The sequence below is a fragment of the Cloeon dipterum genome, chromosome 1 (assembly GCF_949628265.1).
Source record: "Cloeon dipterum chromosome 1, ieCloDipt1.1, whole genome shotgun sequence".
Classification (NCBI taxonomy): Eukaryota; Metazoa; Arthropoda; class Insecta; order Ephemeroptera; family Baetidae; genus Cloeon; species Cloeon dipterum.
The window spans coordinates 9,447,313-9,471,975 of NC_088786.1; the positions used below are offsets into that span (position 1 = coordinate 9,447,313).

The window sequence follows — 24,663 nt, forward strand, 5'->3', positions numbered from 1 at the left end:
GGTTTAGCGCCATTGCGAATGCGGCTGCGGCTTGCAGCCCCCCACCAACCAAATCGAGAAAAAAACTTGCGAGCACTGCCACCTAGTGATACTAAATTATACTGGGAAGGTAAATAAACGTGCCAAGGCGTTTTTCGACTAAAGACTCGCAGTCGACGCAAGTTTAGACGAATCTTCGGCCAAAAATCACATCAATCCGAGAGCTGCTTCTTCGCATTTAATTGTTGAACCTATCTGAAAGGTAATAATCAAAAAATGGCGCTCAAATTGAAGCTCTCTCATTAGCTGAACGTGACATCATCCCGGAAACTATTTTCGCTGCGGAGAACATGCGCAAAATGCTAAACGCCCGCCATTAGTAGCGGACCACATTAGATTTTGATAATTTGTGTTTTTGTGCTTGAATTATGCTTTACAGTGCTCCGCTAAAGCGATCACTCTCCGGGCACTAGGTCATCATGCATCGTCGTCTCGTCGTGTAAGTTGCGCCATTGACAAATTGCTGCGGGCGTTACCGTGATGCGCCCCGCACACCACACTCCTCGCCTCGACAGGGCCTTTTTCGCCGACTTGACTCATGTTCGGCCCTGTTTTATCGGCATAATCAGCCGGGTATGGCGGCGTATCTGGCTACGTTGCTCGGCGAGGGCGATTGCGGGCCAGTTTGTTTCGGGAAACGCGAGTCTCTCGGGGACCTCGCGGTGATCAATGCTGCAGCAATGACGACTTATCATGTAAACAACAATTACATACGTAGCATTGAGCATTGACATTCTTTGTTTGCTCATCGGATTATTAATTAGTCACCGTGAGCGAACGAATCTTCCTATTTGTCCTTCGGTGTTTCTCAAGTTGCGTTGAATCATCTCAATTGCATTGTTTTCTCAAATAATTATGAGGCATGCTTTCATACTGTTCATACAAGGAGTATGAGCCAATATCTTCAAACTACTATGATAATAATATGTTTTTACTTGGTAAAGAGGTGGAAATAACGTCATTTAGATTTATCAATTGATTGGAGAGCGATGAGCCCCACATTTCTTGAAATTATTTTTGATGAATTGTGCCGAAGTCATTTATTTTTGGAACTTAATTAAAATGCTGGTTAAAGAATTGTTATGGTGCCAGGAAATTTCATAAAATGCCTAGGCAATTCTTAGAAAATGAGGGTTTGTAATCGATTATCCCTTCTTTTCTTCATTCGGACTTTCAATCGTTTAATTTAGAAAAATTACGCTTTTCCCCGCAACTAGTTTTCGCCACCCGTATTCTCAAAAGAATTGTGGAGAAGTGTAACCCAGCATAATTTGTAATTTTTCCATACAAATAATAGTTCTTTTTATAGTTTGTAACTTAACAAGTTGCAGTTCAGAGCCATTGCCATGAGCATTTTGCATATAATAACTTATTTAGGATTTGTAGATTTTATAATTTACTCCTCCAAAACTAAAATACCAATTTTACTCGTAAAGGAATTTAGAGAATGAAGACTAGATTTATATAATTGTTCCACTTTAAAGAGGAATATTGAGTTAAAAGGAAAACACATTTCTTGACTAAATTTTCTGGATAAATTTTCATAAGTTTGTTTACACAATCTTAGAATTATTTCGATTCTATCCCGTACAATGATGGGAAAGTTAGGATTCCATTCTAGAAAAAATCTATCTGCTAAATATATTTTTTTCCACTATTTGCCTCCAGTTGAAGTCAAAATCAAAGGGCAAGCTAAAGACAAATCAATAAAAATACAAATAATCTAAAACTGCCACGACTAAAGAACTAGAGGTATAAATTAATAGAAAAATTCATTATTGACAGATAGATAGGTTTTGTTGAAATGGCGCAGGTATTATTTTTTCAGCCCTGGAAAAGTAATTTTAATTTACACACAAACCAAAGCTTTAGAGTTCTGGTATTTGAATGTTATTTTAGAGAAATATCATTATAACCTTATCATTGAATAATATTTGTGTATATTACTTGAAACGATTTAAAATGAAGTGTTATTTTTATTTATTGTACTGTCAGCCGAAAAACAAGACACCCAAATATATTTAAGGAAAGATTTGGGAGCCAAGTAGGTGCAACAGTTTTTGCTCCGAAAGTTTCATGTAAACTTGGAAAGTCTAGGCTTTTTGTTGAAGACTTACGCCTCACACCGTTATTAACTCCCAATTTTACTTCTCATTGCAGATGATGAAGGTTTGAGCAGCACCAGTATCCGATTTAAAAGTGAGAATTCGCTACGATGGGGGCTTTCCTCGACAAACCCAAGACCGAGAAGTACAACGAACGGGGCAGCGGCAATGGCCTGCGCTACGGACTGGCCAGCATGCAGGGCTGGCGCGTGGAGATGGAGGACGCGCACTGCGCTGTCACCGCACTGCCCGGCGACCTCAAGGACTGGTCGTTCTACGCGGTGTTCGATGGGCACGCCGGCGCCCGCGTCTCGGCCCATTGTGCCACCAACCTGCTCGAGTGCATCATGCAGACGGAAGACTTCAAAAAGAGTCTAGGTGAGAACGATGGGCCGAGCGCCACCGACGCCATCAAGCAGGGCATCCGCCGCGGCTTCCTTAACCTCGACGAAAACATGCGCGATCTGCCCGAAGTGGCCACTGGCGAGGACAAGTCCGGCTCCACGGCCGTCTGCGCTCTCATCACGCCACAGACCATTTACATCGCCAACTGCGGAGACTCCCGCGCGATCATTTGCAGGTTTGCATCGATTTGATTTTTTTTTACTTTTCGGTCTTAAAAACGGTCTGGCCTTTAGGTTTACTTTTTGTAAGGGAAAGCTCCTCACTCCTTGTTGGTGTCCCAACAAAGGAAGCGGATAACTTGGGGCTCGAGAACGAGCTTGAGCCCAATTTTTTATGTTTTCACCTTCTCGCACCAAATAAATTGTCCTTAAAGCCGCTGGAATGGTGCGAAAACCATCAAGTGGCGAGTTGGCGCCGGTGCGCCTCCCAACTCCATTTGAGCATTTCGAGTCACTCAATTAACCACCTTCCGCCTTCTGACAGTAAGAAGCCAGTTATTTAACCCTGAAATGCTCGAATTTCTCCCATTTCCTAGGCACTGCTAACAATGCTTTAATAATTTGGCTGGTTTATTGCGAAAAAAGGCGACTTTGGGATTTCTATTACCGCTTTTCGTTGGGAGTGCAATTGAATATTTGAATTTCGTTTTGAAGCTAAGGTACTGCTGATGAAGCTTGAGGGGAGAAACAACGAGCTGCACAGTGCACAGTACCAGAAAGTGTGACTTAATATTTCTTTTCGAGTTTTACTCATCCTTAGTAAATTCCGTGCAGAGAATTAGAGCAATTTTTGCTTCATTTTATCTAATTCAGACAGTATTAAGGAATGCTGCTTCAGATCTTAAAAAAAATTATTTTGTAACATTTTCTTGGTGTCCCATTAATTGTGATAGACTCAAACAAAGTAACGATTTTAGTAACATTATATTTTTGTCTAGACTGTGGTCATTAGCTTCCCGCAAGAAAACAACTCTCCAATAGTAATTCGACTAATTCAATGCACAGGTCAACTTCTAAACATGCCTGCCAATTGTATTAATTTTCTTTTTTCAATTTTAGTGTTACTCAACCCTAGCCCTCGTTATATTTCACAATTCCTTTGGTAATTCAACTGAATTTCTTGCTGAAGTCTGCTGCTTGAATTTTATCAAATGATTAGATTGTCTTGCGATTAATGTTGGTACTCTTTCATTTTTTTCGGTGCATAGTGTACATGTGTTTAAACTTGACTGCATTAGTCACCAGTAAGAGTTTTTTATTTACCTTTTGGAGCGAGAAATAACGAATTCATTTTTTGCGCCAGTTGTGATTTTTTAATGGAGTGCCTCTGTGGCCATGATGAAAAATACAAAGGTGAATGGATTGGAAATTATTTTGCTAAGATTTAAGCTTAATTCAAGGATAATTACCTAATAAAAATTTAATTTAAATCTTAGAATATGTAAGCGAGCAAGAATGCTTGTTGTAATTATTATAAAGTTTAAAGTTTAAGATTTTGTAATCTGAGTTTCATAAGAAAAAAATTCTCTGAATTTAAATTCTTACGCAAGGCTGCTCTTTGTAAATCTTTGCTAAAAATGATATTTTGAAAGTTCAGAGGTTTACCACACTTAGATAACCAGGGCTATTTTAACTAGAAAATATTTGCCATTCTGAAGTGACCATAACTGGTTTTTATGTAATACGATTGGCACATTTTAAGCGTTATGTTTGAGAAATTAATTCATGACCCGAAGTATATGCTTTCTCGCAAACTTAAGGATAATTATTATGCTTATTTTAAATTAAACTATCTAATATTCAAGCAATTAATTGCCGAAATACTATAGCTTAATAAAACCATAAAATGAAACTTTCTATAACAAGTTACAAAAGGCCGTGTTTCGGAACATTTTTGGCAAAAAGATGTACATGATTTCTCTTCCATATTAAAACAATATTAAACTAAATATTTTTATATGTCAATAAATGAAACTCATTAGATTGTTTTAGTCACGTGATAAATGATTTTCAACTCTTAAAGTCATACTCAAAAGCGTTTACAATTCTAACTAAATTTTTCTTGATCCAATCTGCCAGTTACCTCCTTTAGTTCATTCATTCAGTATTTTCTTACTTCAACCATTCTGCCTTTTTTCAGAGATGGCAAGCCCGCATTCAGCACGCGTGACCACAAGCCCATCATGCCGGACGAAAAGGAGCGCATCCAAAACGCGGGCGGAAGCGTCATGATCCAACGGGTGAACGGATCGCTTGCCGTGTCGCGCGCGCTCGGCGACTACGAGTACAAGAACGTTGAGGGCAAGGGACCCTGCGAGCAGCTGGTGTCCCCAGAGCCCGAGATTTTCGTGGAGACGAGGGAAGACAGTCAGGACGAGTTTCTGGTGCTTGCTTGCGATGGCGTCTGGGACGTCATGACCAACGAGGACCTCTGTAGCTTTGTCTCCTCCAGGATGTCCCTGACCGATGACCTGGAAGTCATTGCTAACCAGGTCATCGACACGTGTCTTTACAAGGTAGTTTTTGTTTTACTCGAGGTGGGAAGAATTGTGTTAGTATTATTTAAAAAATTAGGTGGCTTAAAAGGAGTAAGAAAACTATTAGCATTGCTTAAACTGGCTAAATCTAAAATATTTGTAGGTGCAACTGTGGCATTTTTCAGTGATGATAATACTGCCTTAAAAATATTCTATTAAGGTGGTGCTAATTTTAGTTAATTATCATGTGTGACCATGTCATCCAGTAGCTAATCATTTCAACATGATACTAAACCAATAAAGTCAAAACATTAACTAGCCAGGAAACATTTTCCAACAAATAATTCAGAATTGCAACACAGAGGCTGACAAGTACTTACAACTAACAACAGAATTTTCTGTGGCCCTTGCAATTAGCAGCTGTTTTCATCGGAACTTCTCGACCAGGAGAGTGTTCCTTACAATAGCATGCAATATTAATTCAGGTGTGATATACCAAGGCATTGAAATGTTTTGTTCCGTGCCTAGGATCACTGACCTACACTTATTCCAGTATTCTATTTCACGCACTAAAATTATTTCAACTCGAATCTAATCAATCAACACCTCTTTTCTCCACAGGGAAGCAGAGATAACATGAGCATCGTGATCGTTGCGTGCCCCGCAGCACCCAAGGTATCCCCCAAAGCCCTTGCACAAGAGGAAGAGTTAGAGGCGCAGCTGGAGAAACAAATCACTGAACTGGTCGAACAAAATGATGGCATCACCTTCCAACAGTTGATACGAAACATGCACGACTTGGACATACCAAATTTGCCTCCCGGCGGTGGTCTCAGTGCAAAGTAATGAACGATTAATTTATTTCTTTCAATTCACTCATTCTCAATACCATGATTTCAGGAGAAATTTTGTTGAAGAGGTTTTCAAAAAGTTGTGTCCAGACCGAGCCGACAGTGTAAGTCTCTTATTTGATTGAAACTCTCCCACTAACCTGGTGCATGGGACTTATAATCATAGATCTGTACATTTGTTTTGGTTTTTCGTACAATGCTGTACTGGGTATAATAGCTTTTGTGTAGGAGCTTTTGTTCTAGCCTTGGCAGAAACCTTCGTCTCTCTATCTGTGCTTCTCTCTTTCTTGATCATTTCTATCGTTATTTAACAAACTGTAATTAATGTCAATTATGTAGTAGATCTTGAACTAAATATGCTTTCTGGCAAGGCGCCAATCATTGTTTTTGTTTCACTCAGGAAATAGTTTATAATATTTTGGCAAACCTATCAGCAACATAAGGCTCTTGTATAAACAGAGAACAAGTGACAAAACAATAAATAACAACATATTTTGCTGATACGAACTCAACTTTTAATTCCAAAACCCTCTGAAAAATCAGGTAGACTCACCGCTTTGCTTTCCTTAACTTATTTGTGTTATCAGGCTTTGGTCCTGTTTGCATGTATCCTCTTACAAGAATTAGGCTTGAGAAAAATCTTCCTGTTTATTTGTCCCATTTAGCTTCTTCATTGGTGCTTTAAATTGCAATTAATTTCGTTTGATGATGATTTTTCTAGGTTATTTATTTTTTAATGCCAATTTATTTTGATCTATTACTTATTTTGCTATTTAAGTGAAAAGCATTAGCACTGAAATAACTTCTCTAGTCTTTAATATTGTCAAAAAAATATTCAAGTTTTTTTAGTAAAATGCTGTTAAATAAAAATAGTACTTAAAAACGATATCAAATTTGTGAACTACATCTGTTTCAAAACTTAATTATTTTTGGCAACCTTAAGCATTCTAAAAAATTTAACTGGTAGCTAAACCAAGGAAAATTTAATCGCTTCTCAGAGCCAGAGGAGAGTAGTTAGCTAAATTTTTCCCAAGCCTAATGACACACGCCGTGGTGGTGGCTAATCCTCCTTGAGTGAGCTTGTGATTAAACGTGTGCGACTCACCCCTGTTGACAGATGGCCATGGGTGATGATGCGGGTGCCATGAATTTTCTTAGGACAATGATGCCGCGTGCAGGTGAGCTCGCAGCCGCAGCCATTGCTTCGGAAATCGCGATGGATGACGATGAGGCCGCCGAAAACCAATAACCTTCTTTTGTTGTGCTTCCACGCACTCCCCCACTTCATCATGGTCATCAAGTAAGCAAGCAAGCCAACAAGCAAGCAAAGGAAAACTATTTTCTGGCCTTTATTCGAACATACATACTGTGTAACTGTAGTTTGTCTTATTTTAAATAAGTTTTAACCCTGCCCTGGAGGGGACCTTGATTGTCACTGAAACGGACACCGGATCCACCAGGCTCCCATGCAAACTCTTGCAAAGCTCAATAATACATGATTTACAGAGACGTTGAGTTAAATTTACAGCGCCACCTCTCCTTGACTGTTCGGTTAAAAAGGTATTTTTTGTTTGGAAATGAAAGTAATATAAATCCAGTGGGTTGATGTTTAGTAAACTTCCTTCCATCCGCCTCACTTCTTGGGCATTGCGAAAGTAAAAAATCCAGAAAAAAAGCTCAGCGAGCATATTTCTCTAGGAAGTGACTGCCTCAGTCTTGAGTGTGTAGATGCATTGCCAATTTCTGCTGTGTGATTGTAAAGAAAAATATTTTTCAAAGAGCAAGCGTGAAAACTACTGCAATGTGGACTAAAATTATTGATTGGCCTCTGTCCCAGTTTTGTTACCAAATCAAGGACAAATGTACTGCAAATTTTTTGGTTTTCTTCCCCCCCCCCCCCTCCTTTTTTGTTACTGAAATTGCATACAAACCGTTGACTTCTTGCATTTTCCCTTTGTGCTTAATCAAAAGGCTATTATGTCGTTTAATTGCATTCGACTCTCAGGTGAACCATGGGGTATTTTTCAAATCTTGTGTATAACTAAAATCGCTCCTTACTTAAAAAAGTATGAAAAAAGTACATTTACGATGTTTGTATTTATTGTTGTAGCAGAGTACCACGGGCTACTCTTTTCATTTCCATCGACAGATCAGGCTAACAGAATCAGTCGCGAACATTGTACTCATTTGGTTTCGACTAGCCATTATTACTGCTGACTGCTGGAAATCTTATCATTTTATTACTTCTAGAAATAAAAAATAAAAACACATAACTACGCAACATTGATTTCCCACCCTTATAGGTTTAAAAGCCTTTTAGTTGAAACAGTTAAAATAATTTATTGGATTGAAAATACACTAGTTTTTGTTCTCGTCACCTTCAGCGTCGGAAAGATCAAGGCCCCGAATTTCTAGCTGCGGTTTTGACTCTTGTAATGACAGACAGGCCAGCTTGAACTCAACTTCAGAGGACATGTCTGCAACGTGCAGCTCCTTTAGATTTTCCAACCTGTGCAGAATCGAAATTCCCTTGTGGGTCACTCTTTTACAGCCGCTTATGTCCAAGTACTCAAGTGCGTTGAATTCGCCACTGAGTTTGTCCAGAAACCAATCATCCAAGTACTTGTTGTTCGCAAAACTCAGCCACTTGAGCTTCTCAAGAAAGACAAAATTCTGTAGCGCGTCGTACATTAAATTGAGGTTGGAAGCGTCGACCGCCTCCAGGTGAACATCTGGGACGAAGTTTGACGGCAGGTTCATGTTTCCCTCTTCGTCCTCCTTGATCCACTTGTTGCCGTTGTGAAATCGGACAGAGCCGCCTCGAAACACAATGAAGTGTGCAGTGGCCAAGTCAGGCCCAAGAATCCTGTGCCTCTCAGGGATGTATCTATTCAATGATTCCAAATCATCATGAAAAACAATTTAATGTGATTCTATATAAGATCAATAAAAAGAGAGCACACCTTTGCCTAAACTTCTCCCGGTCGAGTTTCATTTTTTCTACCCAATTCATGAATCCCTTCGGACTGAAGTCGTATTTTTTCTGCATGATTTTCAAAAAGTTAACATTGGCGCCGTGCGGGAAAAACAATCCTATTTGACTCGGTTGGTATCCATCAACTTCTGTCCACGGCCTGGAAATGAATCATAGATTTAATTAATAAATCTGGATATTAAAATTGTCGATTATAATACTTTCTCCACTTATAGTACTGGTTTTCTACGGGGTTTGATTGCTCTACAGGCTCTTTATCTCGTGCTGCAGCATTGAAACTTCGGCTACTTGTGGCTAAATACTGTACAGCCCGTCGTTGTCTGGAGATTGCGCTCATGGTTGAATACGACATCATTGTGCAACCTAAAAAAAGTGGTTGGAATCAATTGTTCTAACTAGAAAACAAGACATTGTCATTCGTTGCTGTTCGAAAAAAACAAGTACATATTCCCAGCAGCATGAATTGAGCATGATTGACTGATCAAACCGATCAAACAAAAGAGGCAGAATCATGACTCCTCACCGATTTCCGGATGCCTTTGTTTTTTAGGACTCTATTCTGGACCTTCTGCAAGTCCTTCGACAGGCGCGGCGCTGAAAGCGCGTGTTTTGCGGAGAGGGCTAACCAGGTGATCTCCTGCTTTTGTGTTGTTGGTCCACGGGCGCCGCCCCCTCCACTGCAGACCTTTAAACTGAGTGCGCGCCAGAGAATGAAAAAATTTAAGAGCTCCGCCCCGCCACTCTTGTTGTCATTCGGGCCAGTGCTGCTTCTGTGACCGGACAGTTCTGCACCGCTGTCCGACGGCGAGTCGCGCCCTGACCTGTGCCGTTGAAGGGACAAGAGCGCCGTCTCAGGATCTCCGTCCTTTTGTGAGTATTTTACTGCTAGAATCAGCGAATTTCCAGCCAAGTTGACTGAGAATAATGTGCAGCGAGTGAGCGTGCATGCTCTCGCGGAAAATATTGATTTTTTGCCGGTCTGGCTCACAAGGCGGAGGGCCACCACACGACTTACGTACGCATCGTACGATCCTGCGGCAGTTGTTTTCCGCCCACCCTCCTAGCATTTTTCCGCTGCCTTTCTGACGACCCGGAATTTTCAGGGGAAATGCGTGGAATTCCCTATTTACTATGTTTTTGCTATTTTTACTCATTTGTCTGACTATTACGGCAAAGGGGGATTTTTGTCTCCGGCTTTTCTTTTTAGTTTTAATGAATGAGAAAGTCTCCAGAGTACTACGAGGAAGTAGTTTTAAGTTTTGGCTGTTTTGTCTTGGAGCTTAATGGCCTTTTTATCTTGTGGTTTTGGTTACCCCGTGCTGAACGCTGTGTAAACCTGCTATATCCTTATCTTGGTCTGTCTTAGCGCTCAGCCGATTATTGTAAGACTTCCTTTTCACCATTTCTAAACACATTATTTGCCATTTCGATATTTCTACGATTTCAACTTCTTTGATGCATGAGAACTATTAATACTTTAAAAAAATAGTAAACACACCGCATCTGAAATAAAAACAAAACATTCCGCATACGATCTATTTACAGAGTATGAAATCATAGAAAAATATTTCTTAAGTTAATTTTAAAATTTGTAACCTAACTGTTTTCATTTTGTTACTTCGTGTTTTGTTTATGTTGCTTGCTCTCGTCCGAGTGAAGCGTGTTAGCCACGTTTAATCGCACGTAATGAATTTAATGCAAATCTATGATGGCGTGACTTCCTGTGTCTGACAGAGCCAACAGAGTCAGCCGTGATGGGTTCAAACGGCAGTCCTTCCCAAATTGCAGAGGGCACCGAGCAGGCCGAGGACCGGCAAAAGGCAGCAAACGCGGCGCCCCAGTAAGTAGTCCTTTGATTTTCCCACTCGCACCCACGCTCAATTAAATGTCAATCAGCTCTGCTGGCTTGATCGTATTCACTGTTGGAATTTTTCTAATTGAAAGATTGAATGGAATACTTTTTAGTCGTGTCTTTTTCACTTCTGAAATTATTTTAAAGGGGGAATTTTGACAGTAAAACATTAAAAAAACATAAAAGGTCATATCAGTCCCGTCAAAACGCTCAGCTAGATATTTATTTTTCAATCAAAAATTTGAATTCTATGTATTGCTTTGAAAACATACTGCTTACCAACGAGTAGCAATGCTTGCAATAAAGAAATAAAGGGATGATGATTTGTTATAGTTTTCATGACAAGAAAGATGATTTGGGCTCGCGTTGATGCTTTTGAAACAGGTTCACAATTTTGAATCCATTAAAATGTACCAAAGGTTTTTCGTGCAAAAAAAAAAACAGCAGGAAACTGGCGGTAACCCCAACTTTTTTTGGGAGTTTCCACATTTTTCCTAATTTGACCTCCAAAAACGTCATATTTTGCATCTAACAGGACACAGAAAAGATTAAAAATTTACTAAATTAAATAAAATATCTCACTATGGAATAAATGAATCAATAAAATCTGCTGATGGAATTGTCTCTTTAAATAATATAGATTCAAAGTAATTTGTATTTTAATTTTTAATTTTATATTGTTTAAACTTGATCAAATCATTGTCTATGTGAATAGAAATCAATAGCAAGCTCGATAAAGTTAAAGCATACATTTATATGCAATCTATTTATATTGAAAAATATCTACCTTCCTAATTTAAATACGTTTTATGAACAATTAAAAACCACAAGAATCGATTATATACAGTTAGTATTAAATGAATCGACCTGATGCTAAAGGTAATAGGTTTCAAAAAGAACAACTTGCATGAAAAGAAATTTAAAGAAAGAAAATAAAATTTATTGAGAATGGAGATTATTGTGCGTGTTTTGACGATGATTCGAGGGCGTTACAGGCCACAAGAAATGTATTGTTCCATCAGAAAGTTTTTTATCTAACGACGGTTGTGTGTGGCTCAAAGGTCTTTAAATTGCGTGATTCGTGAACTTTTGGAGTCTCATATTAAGAAGATATGTAGAATGGAAAAAATTCAATCGGATAAATTTCCCAACAATAGAGATTCGACTTAAATTGCTAACAGGTGTCACTCCGCAATTTGAAGCATATATTTATTACAGAGAAGACCGGTTTTGATCGTACCGACGCATTGGTTGCATGATATTTTGAGCCATATACCAGCTGAACCTGGTCCAGTCATCACCAAATTTAGGACAAGGAAAAAATAAATCAACAATTCAGATTTTGCAACAGGAAAGAGAGTAAAAACAAAAAAATTAAAGCGCAATACCTCTTCCATCACACACCTGACCTGTCTTGGACCAAGTGCTTTCATTTTTTTTTTAAATTTGTGTGTGCCTCGAACACTAACTAACTATTGCAAACCATGCTGGGTTGTCGTTGCGATTCACATTGCTGTAAACTGTTGAAATCAGTTGGAAGGAGCGGAGATGCCGCAAGTTTTTTAGATTGGGTGGCATTCACGTGGAAATAACGGCAATGCCTATTCCTGCTCCATTCATTTGCAGGGTTGAAATAATTAAGGAGTAAATCAAAACAACAACTCGAGACGGACGCCAAGGCCGCGCGTAAAAATATTCTCGCCAGACTGGTTCGCTCGCATCTTTTAGCTCCAAACCATACAAATTTTCGCTTTCGCTTTTTGTTCCTCGCGAACGCACACTTTGGTGGCCAAGGGCAGTATTTTCACGCTTAAACAAAATGCGCGCTTGCCCAAGACAACAATGGCCAATGTTCTTCAAATGCCACACAACACACGCGCAGATAAATTTACCGTCTGCTTTATTTGACAGCTTTTCCACAGCATCTCGCTGATTTCGCCACACGTGCAATTTTGTGAGTCACGGTGTGGTTGGGGCTGGACCGAAAAATGTATGCTTTTTTATTTTAAGCTCTGCTGGAACCAGGCCATCGGAATTTAATTTGGTTTTCTCGAAATTATCAGATGCTGTGAGGGCCAGGTTTATTTAATTATCAGCTCTCTGCCGCAGTAATCGAAAGAGCGTGACACGCGAAAATTCAGCTTTTTTTCTTGCTATTCAAATCTTACGCTCCTCTCTTATATAAGCAATTAATTATATTGAAAGTCGTTTGCTTCACAAATTATTTCGAAAATGCTTTAATAGACTTTTCGTGTATCATTGGAGACAGCTATAGGGCAGTGGATCAGAGACAAAAACTCAAAGAAACGTTGGTTGTGAAATTGCTCTCCCTCCATGTGTCAATTTTTCACTTGCCCGGCTCTGTTGGTATCCTGTGAAAGAAAAGAATTGTTGCACTTAAAAGAAAGTTAGTTAGTGACTGTGTTAATTGCGAATACGCCAGTAGGCACTCAATAAAAATAATAAAAAAATTACCTCGTGCTCACCGATATTAATATTCCATGTCAAATAAATATTTTAACTTAGACTCTTGCAGTAACTGTTAACCAGCGTACAGTGCGTACACAAGCGGTTAGGAAAGTGTAAAATTGTGCTTTGTCGCTGCTAAGTGAGTTTGTTACATCATTTTTGAGTGGTGTGCACCCACGTTCGCACTTGACAGTCGAGTCGTACTCATAGTGCACAGACACAGTTGACAGTACTTCTACTGCGACAGAAGCATTCCTCAAACAATAGGTGCTGATTCCTCCTATTCAGGATTATTTGACGAGGCAGACCAAAAATGTACTCCCGAGTTTAAGGATTTGCACGCAGTGTTTTTGACACTTGCAGTGAAAAATCACACACATATATTATATACATATAATAAGCGGCTTCACTCTTCACCGACGCATGTACCTGTGTTTTTATGAGGGTAATAACACACATGTTGGTATGAGAAGCTTTTATAGTTTTTACTCGTTGGACGATTGCATAATTAGATACATAAACAAAAAAACATCAAGAATTTGCTTAATCATAATGGTGATTTTGTTGCACTAAGGTATGTTAATAAATGTAAGGAATTATTAATTATCATTCATACTCGTTAATGCTGAATTGAAATGCCGGACATTTCTCTGAAGCTTATAGTTTCGGCTTCTACCTTATTTAATTCGGATCACTCACAATGTCATAACCCACATTTTCACATAAATTAATATTTGTTCGTGAAATAAGGCTTCGGGCAAAATCAGAAACTAGTAGAGCCCAGTAAAGATGTTAAGCTTTTGACCGGCATTTTGATTTGCAATATTTGCAAGAAAAAATAAAAAAAACAGCACCTGTAGTAAATGTTGCAACTTCATGAAACGGTTAAATAATAAATAATAGTCTCTTAGCTGCAGCTTTGATGTTGGGTTAATTACATTTTTTATGATTGCATCTTTTGTCGCTGCCTTTCGTAGAAGAGCTCTTTTATTCAATCCCAATTTCTCTTTATTATCCTGCGATTTAAATTTGTGTCAGTTTTTAGACAAACGGTTGATCTAAAAACTTCCATATTTAATTATCATAATTCTACCTTAATGGCTTAAATGTGCGAAAATAAATAGTAGAAAATAATGACAACAACACATAGGTAATTACATAGTGCTGGTTGGCCCAGTCCGATTTTGTGATCGGTGAACGTTCACAGCCTTGCAGAAATAACGGCGTCCGCCTAATTGTCTAATTGATTGATTGGCTACTTTCTTCGCGCAGATTGCAAGAAGTGCTGCGGCACACGTGTCCGTCGCCGGCTGGGCCACGCGTGCTGTCCACCTTCCGCAACATTCTCGACCGTGACAGTTGCGACCTGGTCTGGGTGACCAAGGAGTGGCGACCCCAGCAAGTCACCCTGCACGCCCGCACGCGGACCACGGCCAAAATCCGGCAGGACGTCATCTCAAGCCCCAAAATGCAGCACACCATCGAACAGGTGAGTTTCAAAATGATCTCTATTATGGTTCTGCAGGGATATTTTGCCCCATATCCATAGAAAAATTAATTCAAATATGAACTTAATTGTTAAAAGAGAGGTATGAGATGTTGTTTCAATGTCTCTTAAGGAAATTTTCTTAAAAAATTATTTAAATACACTTACCTTTTCATTCATTTCATTTCGTGCACGTGGTTACGTCAGAGTGTGCGCAGAAAAGCGGAGATTTGATAATTTATGCAGTGGCCGTGACATGCAATTTCGGTCAGGTGGGCGCGCCACTCGCGCTTTTTATCTTTTGGCAGAACTATTGTTTGCGAGGAAACCGCGAATCTGCGTGTGTGTGCGTGAGCGCACCGGAGGAAGAAGGAATCCTTCACGAAAGAGTGCGGCTGACGCTTTTTCGTCGCTAGATTTTTCATGGCTAATTGTAAAATTGCTTATATATGTGCGTGTTTTTCATTTATCCTTGACGCGCGGATCGAGTTAATCGTGGACCCACGGCGCGGCCATAAAGTCGATATTCCTGTTTACAATTTATCCCCGAATCCATTCGAATCAAACTGAAAGTGAAAGCATTTTTATCGGAGTCAAGGGGATTACGTAATCTGGACCGCTGGCAAATTTAATGTCAGGGCTCTAAAGAACGTGCGTACTCGCAAGTGCGACTTTATGAGGCATACTTTTAGTTATAAGTTGGCATTAAAGGGTCACTGGACCTCTGCAAAGCTTCAAGCTTTTTTCAGTACCACATTTCGTAAACATACTTATGCATTTATTACTCTTCATTTAAACAGCAACGATAGGCATTTACACACGTTTGTAGTATAAAATATAGGCTAGGAAAACTCGGAAAAATATTTTTGCCGCTGTATTAAATAAAAACAGATTGTCTCCACGTCCACACTTTACAAAAATATTCGTTTAATCTCACTAAATGAATAACACACAAATATCATTTGAGCTTTTCAAATTGTTAACACTTTCTATGTCGATTGCGAATTTATTACTCTAAAAGAAGAGATTGTACTGCAAAATAGATCTTTGGAAACATGGTCAAGCTCTAAAAATTTTGTTAAAATTCTCAACATCGACTTCTACTTGGTTGTATTTTTGCACAGTTAAGATGCTCTCAATCATTGGAATCGCTCGACCGTTTCCTGCGAAGTGAGCGAGACGTGATCATTGTGCATGATAATTCCTCTCAAAGACCAATGGCACTGAAATGAGATTTCGCACAAAAACTTAACCATATACGCACACCTTGGAGGACTACTTCCTTATTACAAACGTGCAGCCACTAATCATCAACTAATATTTTGATACACAGAGGGATCAGAGTGGCCTTTGAAGTGCAAAAAGCTCTCCACTTTCGAAGGTCATTTCTCTTTTTCTCATTCAATAACTCCCCGCTTGATACACACGCAATGTCATTATCCTCTTTTTGCTCTGCGTACGCCTGATTGGTGTGACAAGCAACAGTTTTGCTTGTGTGATTCTGCGTTATGTCAATTAATCTTCTTGAACATGAAGTGCTCACGTTAATTCCAATCTACATTGAATTGTTTGGGGCTTTTCAATTGACAATGACTTTGCACGCTGGAATGTTAAGTGATTAGTTTTTTGTCCAATTATCTACAAAAAGTGCAATGACTCGCTGTTCTCTAACCTGTGGTGAGACAAAAAACAACAAATTTTAGATGCACTTTACTGTTTGATCTAATTTACTGAAGATATTGTGCAATAGTTTTGATAATCATTACTCTGCACAACCAAATCATAAAACGATTTTTAAAATTATGAGAGGACCAATATTACATTACGGCAAAAAAAAAGGGAAAAAACAAATCCTTCAGCTTATGCTTGGGAGCACTTAAATTCTCGTTAGCACAAAGATCAGAGGACAAATTAACAGTACATGACTAAAAAGATCTCTGCTTGTAAATATAGGAAGCTCTAACTAAAGGAGCCAGAAACTGCACTTGATGCACTCTCAGCCCGCAAGCTTTTGTAAAAGACAACCAGAATGATCACCTCCCAGCAGTGAAAAAGAAATAAAAAATAATAGGAATACAAAAAATTGTTTAGAGATGTTTTTAAAACAAAATCAATGGTGGATTTTTAACCAATTTTTTAAACAAATTTGTTCTTAAAAATCAAATTTCTGGTTTTGATTATTGTTTTATATAGGTCATTCATAAAAACAAGCACAGATTTCGTGCGTGCGATTATTTTCTAGCGAAAGTAGAGTAAATAGACACTCATAGCATCCTTTATTGCGGCATAGCTCTGCTGGACAAAGTGAGAAACATTCATGGACCATTGGCTAATGCAAAAAGCGTCTCTGTTCACAAGAGTAGTGCATGTTTTGCAGGCAGGGATCGATTGTTTGAAGAGCATTAGCGCGCAGTCTGTTTGCAGGCAGTGACACAATATAAATGAGCTAGGCGACGCCACCGATTTTATTATTTGGCTGTCGACATTGGCACACATCTCTGCATGTCCGTGGGGTTTATTGACTCGCTCCATTAGAATGAGAGTTCCAGTGCGCGTGCACGATCGGCTTCCTCAAACAAACCATCCCTTTTTTCTCTCTCGCATCTATTCAGCAATCACAACAAACGCAGCTTCGCGTAGTCGAGAGCGCAGGAAAAAGTGAAATTGCCCGCCGGCCGCGACCTTGGCAGTGCCAATACGATCGGACAGCAATGACGCGAAGATACTGAAATTGTTAACATTTCCTCACATGTGCACGCCGAAGAAATCGATCAGCACTTTTTTGCCATCTTTTGTCTCTTATAGGCTGCGTGCAAAAAAAAAAGAAACGAGAGGAACGCACGTCACTCGACCTGCGTGCGTGCGTGCTTTTTTCTCCTTTTTTTCTATTTATTCAAACACACATTGCCGGTCAGGTGGACATTGTGGAGTGTCGTCGTGAAAAGCGCTTAGCACGATGCTTCATTACGTCACGCCGAGCAAATCTGAGAGGAGCGTATTGTATTAAACACCTATTCAGAAAGTCACAAATGTGTTTGTTTTACACGCAACATTTGTGATGATGAACCCTTCGATGAGTTCAAATTCAAGGTGAAAATTCACTAGGAAGTCATGATTTGTTTGCATTTATAAAAGATAAAAAACCGCCGGCCGCAGTCACTCGGATTCAACTTCTTGCGCGTGATTCACTGGCAAAATTATTATGTATTAATGTATCGACTATTGCACGGTATAATTATTGAAACCAGAGCCATAAATATCTGGCTGAACAGCAGAAATATACTTGCGAAGGTCAGTTGTAAAGGATAATAAATATTTTAGAGCTTATGCTTTTTTAAATGGGCCCAGCATTATATTATGTGACGAGAAAGGAAGGTGCTCTTTTGTTTTGACAATCAAACATCGCGTGTATTGCCTTTTGGATGTTATGTGCATATTTATTATTCATAAGGCATCGCGGATATTGAGTAGGGAATATTAAAACATTGAAATTAAAACAAAGTTTTGCTTAGGAATGGACCATTTAAGACTGTTCAATAGTTTTATTCCGGGCATATCAGGAGATAACAACGTATTTTCACACAAAAGCTCTTGAAGTAATGGCACACAGGAATCGCACTTCCCACAACTGGAAAATCTAGAAAACATTATTATTACGCTGTATAGCATGATACAATTCTATTAAAAATGGGTTTGCAATGGCTAATCCCACAGGCTAACAAATAGGCATGGAAAGCTAACAAATTGAAAAATTAAAAGAAAGCAGGACTCACCAGCAGTACTTAACCTCCAGAGCAAAATTCATATTAACTGCAGAGAAACAGCTGTAACTTTAACATGGGTTTTCCTTTTCTCAAGGTTTATACGTAATTTTATTGTTAGGTACAAGCCCGATTTTTCCGAAAAAAGGGTCACGGAAGAAACCTTGCTGTAAACCATTTAATATGAAAAAATCTATTGCTCGTTATTTATGATTTTTCTGTTCTACCTATTATTTTGTTTCTATTAATATTCTAAAAATAATAATTGTCAGCAGTTGAGCAGCCAAAATGAAGTCCCGAAGGAAGCCCTGTGGCGAGAACTGAACGACATCCTCATCGAAATGGGACACACTCAGACGATGCCGGTGGTGCGGTGGTTCGGCTACGTCCTCTCCAAGATCATGAGGAAAATCTACAGCGGAGTTTTTGTCAACGAGGAAAGCATAGCGAGAGTAAGTTTAGCAGTGAGCACACTAGACACACTTTGCGGCCTTTGTACAAAGTTTTGACGTGCTCCTCTCATTGTTGTCATTGTTGAGGACTAATGGGCCTGCACACACGCGCGGCTAAAGAGCCTTTTGAATAATTGCTGCGCGTATACTTGACCTCTTTTCGGCCGCCTTTGCTCATCTTCCTTTTGCGTTTTGTGCGGCGATCGTGCACTTGCAAAAATGACTTTTTTACTGCAAGTCACACTTATTTACTGGTTTATTTGTCTTTCTCCTTTGAATATCGAGGATCTCTGATTCGGGAGGTCGCGTTCATTTGAACAGCGTTTTTTTCAAAGTGCAGTCTCACGTGTCGTAATTAATAGTTAATTCGATTGGCTGAAATTTTCACTGAGTTTGGATATTGCCCTTGAAATTGAAAGACACGCTGAATAACAAAAATCATTTATAATTTTCTGCGTCAAGAAAAATAGCAACTTGATTAAATACAATAAATCATCCTGGCCAAATACATGACAATGACTCGATGTATTTTTTCATTAATCATGCACGCATTTTGATCTTCGATATTTGCTATTTGTCTAGTTGCGGGCCTCCATAGGAAACAATCCCGTGATATTTATGCCTAGTCATCGCAGCTACGCCGACTTCCTGCTCATGTCTTACGTCTGCTTCCACTACAACATCATGCTGCCCGTGATAGCAGCCGGAATGGGTGAGTTTGAGCTCTTAGACAATTGCAATTAACAAAATGTTATCAGACTTCGTGTCGATGTGGGGCGTCGGGCGGCTTCTCCGGGACTCTGGCGCCTTTTTCATCCGCCGCTCGTTCGGGAACGACAAGCTCTACTGGGCGGCATTTAGCGAGTACGTGCAGACACTGATCACAGCCGGCGAGAACCCGATCGAGTTTTTCGTGGAAGGGACCCGCAGCAGAACAGCAAAGTCACTTTGCCCGAAACTCGGTACGTGTAATACCTAATTGCGTGTGTCCCATATGACCTCTACGCCGCGAGATTCAACAAAGGCTTAAACGTTTTTTTTTTCTTTGCTTTTACAGGGCTCCTGTCTGTGGCCTTGGAGCCGTACTTGACAGGACAGGTCTCTGACATCGTCGTGGTGCCCATCAATATTAGTTACGACCGAACATTGGAGGAAACTCTTTACTCGTATGAGCTGCTTGGCGTTCCCAAGCCAAAGGAGTCGACATCGGTAATTAAAACCTCAGATTCTTGGAAAATTTGTTTTCTAATGGTTTGGCACGATTGTCTGTCCGTTTTACAAAAATTGTACGTTTTTTTCAGACATAGGGTATATTAACTTTTTACTAAGTCGTCAAAATTACGAAAAAAAATGTTATTTCTTACGTACTGACTGGTTTGATGTGTGTTGACTAAATATGTCATCCAAAAAAATTTACAGGGGCTGTTCAAAGCGTTGAACGTGTTGGACGAACAATACGGCCGCATTCACATCGACTTCACAGAGCCAATTTCGGTAAACAAATTCTTCGGTGATCTCCGCTCGCCCAAGCTGATGCGGCCCCTCCACTTGCCAGTAAGTTTTCCCGAGCCGGAAAATTGCAACCTTGACTTATCATTTAATTATTGCAGCACCAAATCACGCCTGACGAGTCCACCAGGATAATTTGGTTGGCGAACTACGTGGTGCGGCAGCAGCAGAAGAACGCTGTGATTTCCCTCTTCTCTTTGGCCGCTGTTGTCATCACGCACCACGTCCTCACCAAACCGCGCAATCAATTGCTCAACATGCACCAACTGACCAGGCAGGTCGCCTCGCTCAAATCCGCGGCAGAGTCCTTCGGCGCACTCATTGACTGCAGAGGTTCACCACAAACCCCTACTTTCTTTCTGATTTCACTATCTATTTTTTTCTGTAGACAATTTGGAGGTGTCCTTGCAAGATGCTCTTCACATCCATAAGTCGCTTATAGTTACCTCAAAAGATGGGCAGGTGCAGGTGAAAAATGTTGCTGCAGCGCAAGCTCCCGTTGATCCCGCCAAAATGAAAGGTACTATTTTTCAAACATCTTAATGATGACACGTTTGTGAAAATATGCGACCAAGGGGTGGATCACGGCAACGCAACCTTGAGAAAAAATGGCAACGATGGGCATAAGGCAAGCATTGTAGTGTTTCAAGGTCGAGCTAAAAAACGGTGCCGTGATCCGCTCCCAGCTGTGAATTGACCCTTCAACTTACAAAATTATAAATTTTACTGAAAATTTGAGACGAAGATAAAATTATAATTGTTCACCCTGCAACAAAAACGATTAATTTATTTGGAATGATATTATTATTGCTTTTTTTTCTCAGCTTTATATTATTATTATTTATTATATCTTTTCAAATAAGAGCAGGTGATAACGGTTTGATCTCCTGTCATTTTAAAGATTTAATTTAAATGAACATCATTCCCTTTTTATATATTACATGCCTTGTATATTTGTATATACTTTTGCATTTTGTCTTGATTTATATAAACTAAACAAAAATGAGACTAAAGACATAAGAAACTAGTTGTTCTTCTGGTGAAAACAGTGATTTAAATATATATTTACTGTTGCATTTTCGTTTCACAGGTCACAGTTTGCAAGACAAAACCCTGCAAGTAGGAGTTCCTATGGTCATGCTTCAGCACTACGTGAATCAAACTCTCCACCTTTTCATTTGTCCAGCTATAGTTTCCCTTTCTGTCCAGCAATCAATTAACCAGGGAAGCGGGATGAAAGGTGAATTATTTCCGTGTCTTAAGTCAGCCCTTTTCAATCCCTCGCCTCTCTTTTAGCCAACGTTTTCGCCAAATATCAATTCCTAAGGACGCTATTATCACACGAGTTCATTTTGCACAAGGCTTGGGAGACAATGGTGAGTTTCAAATTATTCAAAAGTTTTTACCCCATTACATAATTCATAAAAGTGACAATTGTGTTTACATGAATTGTCTTACGTTTCTTTTGATTATGTAATTTCTTATTTAAATATTTTGCTCAGCATACAATTGTTTAATCAATAGAGAAATAAATTTGATAGTGTATGATATTTTACTATAGTGCATTAAAATTGAGGATAAACAATCAATAAAAATGAAGCAATCGACTAATAACGATTACAATTTTTTAGGACTTTGAACAATCGATACAACAGTTGCAAAAGCTGGGCGTTCTGGACGAGAGCCTGCACGACTCCATGAAACTCAGTTTGGGCAGCAACTCGCACCTGCAACAGATACTTTGCCAACTCTTGCTTCCCTTCCTCGCCGGCTACTCGAGCGCCTGCTCCACCATGTCAGAGGTATAAAATATCACAACCCAGTAATTCTGGTGTTTAACTGAGTCTTAAAATCAGGTGCCAGCCGGAAAAACAGTGAGTCTCAACGAAGCCCTCAAGTCGACGCAAGCGAGGCTGGAAAAACTGCTGCTGTCGGCGCAGTTGAACCATCACTACTCTCTTTCCCTCGACCTCCTCACGGCCGCCGTCAACTCCCTTACCTCAATGGGCGCTGTGATTAAAAATAAGGAGTGAGTTGAATGTTTGTTTATTTTTTTAACAAGTTTGAGTTACTAGAGCTGTGATATTAAGAATTTGTGTGTATAAGACAGAATAATACTAGGTTCTGGATGGTTTGCAAATTTATAATTTTAGGAAATTTTTTACTCAATATTTTTTTCCAATAACAGACCACTGCAAAGTTCCAGAAATCTCAAATATACCATTTTAAATCTAATTCGAAATAATTATATTTATTACAAAATATATTTTCATTGTTAAAAAAAGAAATTATGAAAAGATTTGTGGATGTAGCTAATTAATCTGCAGAATCGTTTGTATTTGTGTTGATCATCGACCAAACCCTATTATTAACATCTTTTGTTAAAGTATGGCGAAAAATCTTTATTTTCAAAGCAAGTTAAAGGGTTAAACAGCTCCTAGAACGATTTTACTAGAACGGGATAACTTCTTTGTGAATTGATTTATTTTTCATGACTTGAAATTTAAAAAATGCACGATTTGTGCATTAATTGACGTTACATTAATTGCAAGTCTTGAAAAAAGCCGTTTGAATAAACTTATCAGACAAAATATCTGTTTTAGGGTTGGAGCTAAAATATTGTCTAACTTTTCATTTCAGGAATGGAAAAGTTTTGTACTCTCCAAATTCGAATCGCCTTCGCCAAGTGACGCAAATCGTCGGGGATTTCCTCCAGCTGGTTGCTCCAATTTGCAGAAAGTCTCAAGACGAACAGGCTAGGCTTCTTATCACTCGAGCAAAAGCCCGATTATGAAGTTGGCCTTCGCTAGGCACTGTCAATTCCAAGCTAGTCTACTGCCATTTTTTTACCGTTGTAGCTCTTCTGCAGGAAGCAAACAATATTTTTCTACCAATCGCCCCGCAAGCGAAGTAAATTAATTTGGAAAAGCTTTTTTGACATTCCTATTTGCCTTTTTTTCTGCGCCTCTGTGAAAAAGTTTAACTTTGCCATCAGCTGAGACAGAGAGTTCTTAGAAGTTGTGATAATTCCCCCTTTTTTTGGAAATATTTCCTCCTGGAAGTGAAACGCAATTAAGTTGTTGATAAACTATTCTCTTTTGTATCATGTGATAGTTCAATTAATTAAAACTCAATAAGTTATAGAAAAGACATTTTGTCGTTTTATTGACTTTCCTAGAGTTAAAATTATACAATATTTGAAAAGTGCGACCACTCGAGGTTGTTTTCATGTTGAATATAATTATACAGTTGAAAATGCAGGTGGCGTTGAAAATTAAAACGCTAGTTTCTTCATGAGGAGGTAGATAGCCTGGTCCACCTCAAATCCTTGCAAGTTGTTAGCATCGCCTTGAAGCCTCATCAGCAGACCTCCAAAAGACACGTACGCTGACCTGGAATCAAACAAAACGAACAATTTACTATCAGGACTATCAAAATTTTAAATAGTGAAGATTGATATTTTTTTGGCTATAGTTCAATTTCAAAGCAAAATTAGAAATTTTCAATTCAGGCTTCATGCCTCGCTTTTTTCCAAGAATATTTTACACTGTGACAAATTTTATGTTGCATGTTGTTAAAAAAAATTACTTAAAGGATAAATTGTAAATAAATATTCATATTAGCCAAATTTTCTTTTTAAAATTTTTCCCTTTAGAGTGCATCGATGGCGGCTGCCAGAGCAGGGAATGCAAGGGGCGGTCGGGGGGTGTCGCAGCAGCAGCGCGGCCGCCGCCACCGCGGTGGTGCAGCGGCGGCGCTAGGTGAGCGGGCGCACGAGGTAGGTAAAGAGCCCCTACTGGGTCAGCGTATATTATATTTAGCCTTGCCGCCGTGAGATCTAAAATACATGCCAGAGCCCAGATTGGTCGGTTAAGCCCCATTACAGAGAGTTGTCACCGAAGGCGAGGAGAAAGCCTCCGCGTCTTCTTCTTCTTGCCCTTTTAGTCCAGTCGCACGCGGGGCAGCGGCGACACAATTGCCGCCGCACTGCGTGCGACCGGAGGCGTGTGCGTGTGCCTCCCGATCGTTGCGAAATGATGGTCTATTTTGGCAAAGCGCTCGACAAGAATAACGCATTTCATACGCAAATACAATTGTTTCCAGATTATTTGTGACATGAATTCGAACAATTTATGACAAACATTTCATGCATAATATTTCGGACCAGAGGGCTAACATGGATGTTTAAATTTCGTAAAATCAGATGAAATTTGATTTTTTTTAACAAACTGACAAATCGATGATGTGTCATCTTCAACGTTT

The 24,663-nt window shown here is 39.4% G+C and overlaps 4 protein-coding genes across 7 annotated transcripts in view; 2 read left to right on the forward strand and 2 right to left on the reverse strand.

The window, feature by feature from the left end:
• Positions 1 to 83: 83 nt before the first annotated feature.
• On the forward strand, positions 84 to 8,149 carry alph (alphabet). 2 transcript variants are annotated; one of them, XM_065478000.1, is made up of 6 exons: positions 84 to 241; positions 2,200 to 2,724; positions 4,689 to 5,064; positions 5,647 to 5,867; positions 5,926 to 5,980; positions 6,994 to 8,149. In XM_065478000.1, the coding sequence occupies exons 2-6, from the start codon at positions 2,255 to 2,257 to the stop codon at positions 7,123 to 7,125; spliced, it is 1,254 nt and encodes a 417-aa protein (XP_065334072.1). In that variant the 5' UTR covers positions 84 to 241; positions 2,200 to 2,254; the 3' UTR covers positions 7,126 to 8,149. The 2 variants fall into 2 exon arrangements, with proteins under 2 accessions (XP_065334072.1, XP_065334063.1); XM_065477991.1 differs by lacking the exon at positions 84 to 241 and adding an exon at positions 318 to 478.
• LOC135935571 (distal membrane-arm assembly complex protein 2) lies at positions 7,771 to 9,542 on the reverse strand. The gene is made up of 4 exons (XM_065478013.1): positions 9,395 to 9,542; positions 9,072 to 9,234; positions 8,840 to 9,010; positions 7,771 to 8,763 (listed from the first exon to the last, which is right to left on the reverse strand). The coding sequence occupies exons 2-4, from the start codon at positions 9,224 to 9,226 to the stop codon at positions 8,235 to 8,237; spliced, it is 855 nt and encodes a 284-aa protein (XP_065334085.1). The 5' UTR covers positions 9,227 to 9,234; positions 9,395 to 9,542; the 3' UTR covers positions 7,771 to 8,234.
• A 53-nt stretch (positions 9,543 to 9,595) lies between these two features.
• On the forward strand, positions 9,596 to 23,552 carry Dhap-at (dihydroxyacetone phosphate acyltransferase). 3 transcript variants are annotated; one of them, XM_065477950.1, is made up of 15 exons: positions 9,596 to 9,741; positions 10,606 to 10,711; positions 14,465 to 14,681; positions 18,712 to 18,891; positions 19,474 to 19,603; positions 19,650 to 19,853; positions 19,949 to 20,100; positions 20,311 to 20,445; positions 20,502 to 20,733; positions 20,789 to 20,920; positions 21,491 to 21,640; positions 21,697 to 21,776; positions 22,032 to 22,202; positions 22,257 to 22,429; positions 23,041 to 23,552. In XM_065477950.1, the coding sequence occupies exons 2-15, from the start codon at positions 10,626 to 10,628 to the stop codon at positions 23,192 to 23,194; spliced, it is 2,196 nt and encodes a 731-aa protein (XP_065334022.1). In that variant the 5' UTR covers positions 9,596 to 9,741; positions 10,606 to 10,625; the 3' UTR covers positions 23,195 to 23,552. The 3 variants fall into 3 exon arrangements, with proteins under 3 accessions (XP_065334022.1, XP_065334039.1, XP_065334029.1); XM_065477967.1 differs by having other exon boundaries at positions 9,597 to 9,741; positions 18,715 to 18,891; XM_065477957.1 differs by lacking the exon at positions 9,596 to 9,741 and adding an exon at positions 10,107 to 10,253.
• Rpb8 (DNA-directed RNA polymerases I, II, and III subunit Rpb8) overlaps positions 23,539 to 24,663 on the reverse strand; it is a 56,387-nt gene continuing 55,262 nt past the window's right edge. The window contains exon 4 of the mRNA XM_065478021.1: positions 23,539 to 23,792. Coding sequence (XP_065334093.1) covers positions 23,675 to 23,792 — 118 coding nt within the window. The 3' untranslated portion in view covers positions 23,539 to 23,674. The remainder of the gene's footprint in view (positions 23,793 to 24,663) is intronic.

What these genes read in the sequence shown, in the direction of transcription:
- alph (XM_065478000.1), top strand. Translation starts at nt 2,255, where the DNA reads ATGGGGGCTTTCCTCGACAAACCCAAGACCGAGAAGTACAACGAACGG. An exon ending in TCGACACGTGTCTTTACAAG is followed by an intron (nt 5,065 to 5,646) that starts GTAGTTTTTGTT and finishes TTTTCTCCACAG; the next exon opens with GGAAGCAGAGATAACATGAG. An exon ending in GTCCAGACCGAGCCGACAGT is followed by an intron (nt 5,981 to 6,993) that starts GTAAGTCTCTTA and finishes CCCTGTTGACAG; the next exon opens with ATGGCCATGGGTGATGATGC.
- LOC135935571 (XM_065478013.1), bottom strand. Translation starts at nt 9,226, where the DNA reads ATGATGTCGTATTCAACCATGAGCGCAATCTCCAGACAACGACGGGCT. An exon ending in CAGTACTATAAGTGGAGAAA is followed by an intron (nt 9,011 to 9,071) that starts GTATTATAATCG and finishes ATTCATTTCCAG; the next exon opens with GCCGTGGACAGAAGTTGATG. An exon ending in CGGGAGAAGTTTAGGCAAAG is followed by an intron (nt 8,764 to 8,839) that starts GTGTGCTCTCTT and finishes ATCATTGAATAG; the next exon opens with ATACATCCCTGAGAGGCACA.
- Dhap-at (XM_065477950.1), top strand. Translation starts at nt 10,626, where the DNA reads ATGGGTTCAAACGGCAGTCCTTCCCAAATTGCAGAGGGCACCGAGCAG. An exon ending in TGCGGCCCCTCCACTTGCCA is followed by an intron (nt 20,446 to 20,501) that starts GTAAGTTTTCCC and finishes TAATTATTGCAG; the next exon opens with CACCAAATCACGCCTGACGA. An exon ending in GCTGTGATTAAAAATAAGGA is followed by an intron (nt 22,430 to 23,040) that starts GTGAGTTGAATG and finishes TTTTCATTTCAG; the next exon opens with GAATGGAAAAGTTTTGTACT.